Below are 5,808 nucleotides of genomic sequence, written 5' to 3'. Positions count from 1 at the left end.
CATCCATCCATCCATCCATCCATCCATTCATCCATCCATTCATCCATCCATCCATCATCCATCCATCCATTCATCCATCCATCCATCATCCATCCATCCATCATCCATCCATCCATCATCCATCCATCTATCCATCCATCCATCCATCCATCCATCCATCCATCCATCCATCCATCCATCCATCCATCCATCCATTCATCCATCCATCTATCCATCCATCCATCCATCCATCCATCCATCCATCCATCCATCCATCCATCCATCCATCCATCCATCCATCCATTCATCCATCCATCCATCTATCCATTATCTTTACCCACTTCTTCCATTTCGGGTTATGGGGGTCACTGCTGCCCATATCTAGCAGTCTGTGTGAGAGGTGAGGACACCTGGACAGGTCTCCAGTCCATCACAGGGACACAGAGACAAACGAGACAAACAACCATTCACTCTCTCTTTCACCTAGGAACAATTTAGAGTTACCCATCAGTCTAACATGCACCAGAGTACTCGGAGAAAACCCACGCAGCACGGACAGGACATGCAAACTCCACCCAGAAAGGCCCCCGGACGAGATTTGAACGAGCGACCTTCTCACTGAGAGGCAACAGCTCTACCAACTGAGCCACTGCCAAACATGTCAATATGTCTTTTTAAATGTATTCATGACCAGAATGCAGAAACAGTGAATAAAAATTTAAAGCAGTCATTAAATGAATCATTCAAGGTTTTGATGTTTCTAAGTTGTTCAGTTTATATATACATACATGAATATTCAATTCAATTCAATTCAATTAAAAAATACTTCAATATATATATATATGTATATATAAATATATATTATATATATATATATATATATATATATATATGTACATACATACATATATTTGTATGTATATATATATATTCAATATACTCAATTTTTTTCTATCTAAAGCTACTGAAACTTCAAATCCTCGAACAAATGCCATATTGTAAATGTTTACTTTTCGTATTATTCAAGCTATATTTAACCAGACAGAAGAAATTAGAACTGTTTCTTTTTTACATCTGTAGCCTGGAAAAGGCCAAATCCTCTTGAGGGAGAAGTGAAATGGGGTTATAAAACAGACAATAATTTCCAAATAAAACTAATAGTATTAACACTACATTAAGTTAACGCATAAACAGACATGTTTACAAGGACACAATTAAAATATGCACATCAAGGCAATAATTTTCTAAATGTTGAGCAGCGAGATAAAACTAATTGGGCTTGCAGACCGAGTAACAGCAGCATTTTCCTTTAAAAAGGTCGATAATAATTGCTTTCAAAGCCCCTTAGAAATGAGAGTCCAGTTTTGGAGATTTTTGTAAGTCACTCCAGTCTCTTGTAGACTTAATGCAGAATGTTTCAGGGACCATCAACAGAATTACATTTGAAGCCCAAGAAAGATATGCTGAGAAAAAAAGTGCAACAGTGGGCACGGATTGGGGGATCCATTTTACAATGCATCACTTATACAACAGAAAATTACCCAGACTGGATATGTTGAGCACAGTGCGTACAGTCTGTGATGCTGCACACAGAATGTGTTCCAACAGACTGTAGACCACGTTCAAACAAGGACAGTCTTCCGTACAAATAACCATCTTTTACAAAAGAGACACTGTGTGAAATATTTCAATAAAACATTCACTTGGACCCCTAAGAATTTTGTTCCTAAGTGGGCTTTGAGTCTGAGAGGTTACCTTGTCTCTTGGTTGTCTAAGGTGACATTCACACTGCAGGCAAAAGTGGCCCAAGTCAGATTTTATTACCCAGTTGTGACTCATATTTGAATTTTTTTATGACAACGTGACAAAGTGTCCATCACAAACACCATGTTCGAATATAAGGGTGTCCATAAGTGCACTTGGCACCAGGACGCATTAGGTCGTAGATGATGATTGACTTTGTAGTCTTGTTATCTGATTTGCAGCCGTTTGTTTTGGACATTTGGGTGAAGAGAGGAGCTGAGAGGAGCTGAGCTGCCAACTGATTACCACCTGGTAGTGAGTTGGATCAGATGGCGGGGGAAGATGCTGGACAGACCCAGTAGACCCAATCATGTAGTGAGGGTTTGCTGGGAATGCCTTTCAGAAGAACCCATCAGAAAGATCTTCAACTCACACCTCTGGAAGAGCTTTAACTGCATCCCAACTGAAGTGGGTGACATTGAATCAGAGTGGGCCATCTTCTGCACCTCAAGTGTTGAAGTGGCTGCCTTGAGCTGTGGCTACAAGGTTGTTTGTGCTTCTCGCGGTGGCCATCCTCAAACTCAGTGGTGGACACACCGGGTTAGGGAGGCTGTCAACCTGGAGAAAGAGTGCTATCAGTCCTTGTTGGCTGGTAGGACTCCGAAGGCAGTTGAAGAATACCGAAGGGCCAAGCAGTCCGCACCTTTGGCTGTTGCTGAGACAAAAGTTTGGATGTGGGAGGAGTTCAGTGAGACCCTGGATAACGGCTTTCTGTCGGCTCCAAGGAGATTTTGGCCAACCATCAGGTGGCTGAGGAGGTAAATCAGTGCTTTACTAACACTGTGTTCAGTGAAGGTGGGGTGCTGTTGACCTCAACCAGTGATGTCATTGAGAGGTGGAAGGAATACTTCTTGGACCTTCTCAATCCCACTGGCATATCTTCCATGGAGGAAGCGGAATCGGGGTCTTTGGAGTTGGTCTGTCCACAACTGTGGCTGAGGTTGCTGAGATGGTTAAAAGCTCTGAGGTGACAGGGCTCCAAGGGTGGATGAGATTTGCCCTGATTTCCTTAAGGCTCTGGATGTTGCGGGGGTGTCTTGGTTGACACGCCTTTGCAATATTGCATGGACATTGGGGGCAATGCCACTGGATTGGCAGACTGGGGTAGTAGTTCCCCTCTTCAAAAAGGGAGACTGGAAGGTATGCTCCAATTACAGGGGCATCACTTTCCTTAGCCTCCCTGGTAAGGTCTATTCAGGGTACTGGAGAAGCTAGTCCAATCACTGGTTGAACCTCAGATACAGGAGGAGCAATGCAGGTTCTGTCCTGACTGTGGAACACTGGACCAACTCTTTACCCTCACTGGTGTCTTTTAAGGGTCATGGGAGTTTGCCCATCCAGTCTACATGCATTTTCTGGACTTGGAGAAGGCATTCAACAGTGTTCCTTGGGGTACACTGTGGGGGTGCTCCATGAGTATGGGATTGGGGACCTGTTGTAATGGGCTGTTTGGTCCCTATACTAGCGGTGCGAGAGTTTGGTTCGCATTGATGGTAGTAAGTCGGACCCCTTCAGGGTGGGAGTTGAATTCCACCAGGGCTGCCTATTGTCACCAATTCTGTTTATAACTTTTATGGACAGAATGTCTTGCTTAGGAACAAGCGGAAGATAATCTATGTATGCATGTATGCATGTATGTATGTATGCATGTATGTATGTATGTATGTATGTATGTATGAATGTATGTATGTATGTATGTATGTATGCATGTATGTATGTATGTATGTATGTATGTATGTATGCATGTATGCATGTATGCATGTATGTATGTATGTATGTATGTATGTATGCATGCATGTATGTATGTATGTATGTATGTATGTATGTATGTATGACAAAGTCACAATTATTTTTAGTTTGTTTTGGTGTTTCAAGTTCAACTCAGGTCACGTTTACATGTGGTACTAAATCAGAATCATTGAGCTTAGCATAGATACAGATTTTTAAAAATATTTTTATGAAAGCTATGGATATTAAGAAACGTCTGATTTTGATTGTCAAACTTTCCAGGACTTGCAGAGGAGGATGAGGGTGTCACCTACTACATCCGCTACTGCCCTGAGGATGACAGCTACCTGGAGGGTATGGACTGCAGCAGCCAGGGGGACTGCAACCACGACCACAGCCACAGTCAGGGGGACTGCACTGGCTCCAAGCAGCCATGTGGATCCCACTCCAGCGAATGTCAAGAGGCTGTGGAAGGATGGGTTGATGGGGGAGAGGGAGAAGGGGAGGGAGAGGTGAGAGAGGAGGAATGGGTGGAAAATGAGGAAGAGGAGGCAATTAGAGAGGAGTGGCAAGAGGATGAGGAAGAGGTGGTGGACGAGTGGAGAGAGGTAAATGAGGAGGAGCAGGAGGAGTGGAGGGAAGAGAGCCAGGTCAGGCAGGAGCAGTGGGCCGATCGAGAACGCCACAGGGTGGAGGAGTGGGCCCAGGGGGAGGGAGAGGTCCGGTGTGAGGTGGTGGAGCAAGATCCTGATGAGCAGATATACAATGGACGACCAGAGCCCATCCTGGATCATCATCACCATCACAAGTCTACCATGGAAGACACCCTGTACACCCAGCAGCACGACAGGGAGGAGGAGGAGGAGGAGGCAGAGTGTGAAGAGTGCTGCCCCAATGAAGAGGAAGATGAGGAAGGTGATGAAAAAGATAGACATGGACGGGCTTACCCTGGAAACTACTATGCTACTGAAGATAATGGGAACTCAGTGCGAGTCTCCCCTTACCGCAGCCGCAAAGTGCTGGTGGTGGAGGGGGAGACAGGAGAGGAGGCTGAGGAGGACATTGACCAAATTGTTGCTGAGATTAAGATGAGCATGAGCATGGGAAGTCTAAGCAGTGGCACCGACCAAAGCCCAGAGGAGCTGGCACAGGACCCTGCACCAAGTGACTACCCTCACTCTAAATCTGAGGCTGCCTCCTATTCACCAGCTCACCATCACCACGACAGCAGGCCAAAGTCCCTGAACCTCCCGTCGGTGCACCACAACAACCCGGACCTCCAGAGGGGCATCAAGGCACAGCCACGATCCCCTGAAGACAGACAGAGATGGGCACATGAACAGGTGAGACGTTTTGGAAAGAAAAACTGTTCCAAGCTCTTTACTGACATCTCTCTGGTAGACTTGAACACAAACAGAGCTCAGACTCAAAGTCAGAAGTAAATGAGAACGAGCAGAGTTTCATGCGAGCAGCAGGCTAACCAACATCTGCTTCATCGTGTGCGCATGTTGTTCTTTTACTGTCAGTAACTCATTTGTAGAACAGAAGTGGGTCACGGTAACTAGATTAAATAGGAAAAATGTACAGCTCTGCAGATTCAGAGGACTTCCAGACTCACAGATGACTCGGTCATCTTGTCCTGTAAGCAAATAAAATGTTCTTGCTACACCACTTTACTGTCCCCTTTACTGATCCAAACAGGAAATTTAATAACGGTTTAACATAGAACCAAGCTATTATATTAACAGAGGAACTAAAAGATTCCTGATGAAGTGCGCCGTATTTTGTTTATTTTATATGATTTTGCATGTTTTAATTATTAGTTATTAATGTATGATGGATCAAGCTTCTATGATGGTAAGCTATATTTATCTCCAAACTTCTTGGGTTTTTCTGATTTCTTACTTTTGCTGCCAAAAGGTTCCTTCTTTTTTTTTTTGGGATGTGTTTGGAGCAGTTAAAAACATGACAAGAAAGTAATACAGTAGTCCCTCGCTACTTTTGCAGTTCGTTTTTCGCGGACTCGCTCTATTGCGGTTTTTCAAAGTAAGATTGGACATGACACACAACTGGCTGATTGATGGATGAGCCGCACGACCGGCATGGAATTTTAATTTAAAATATATTGATTTAAATTATTTGGCACCTCCTGCATTCTGTGCAGTCCACACTGCAAGATAAGTTTCCTCCTGCAGCTGATCAGCTGATCTCCGTGCAGAGCAGAGGAGTGGGCGTGGCCAAGAGCGCTTGCAGGTGGCTGAGAGCAGCGGAGGCAGGGAGCTGAAATCATGACATTCT

At 44.4% G+C, this 5,808-nt stretch overlaps 1 protein-coding gene across 1 annotated transcript in view; it reads left to right on the top strand.

Moving 5' to 3' along the window:
• Positions 1–5,808, top strand: part of apba2b (amyloid beta (A4) precursor protein-binding, family A, member 2b) — an 88,407-nt gene that overhangs the window by 50,540 nt on the left and 32,059 nt on the right. The window contains exon 4 of the mRNA XM_037689442.1: positions 3,793–4,853. Within this exon, the coding sequence (XP_037545370.1) occupies positions 3,793–4,853 (1,061 nt within the window). The remainder of the gene's footprint in view (positions 1–3,792; positions 4,854–5,808) is intronic.

This window comes from Nematolebias whitei, chromosome 2 (assembly GCF_014905685.2).
Source record: "Nematolebias whitei isolate Nwh7 chromosome 2, NemWhi1, whole genome shotgun sequence".
Lineage (NCBI taxonomy): Eukaryota > Metazoa > Chordata > Actinopteri > Cyprinodontiformes > Rivulidae > Nematolebias > Nematolebias whitei.
The sequence above is the reverse complement of the archived record's forward strand: the minus strand, read 5'-3'. Positions and strand labels throughout refer to the sequence as shown.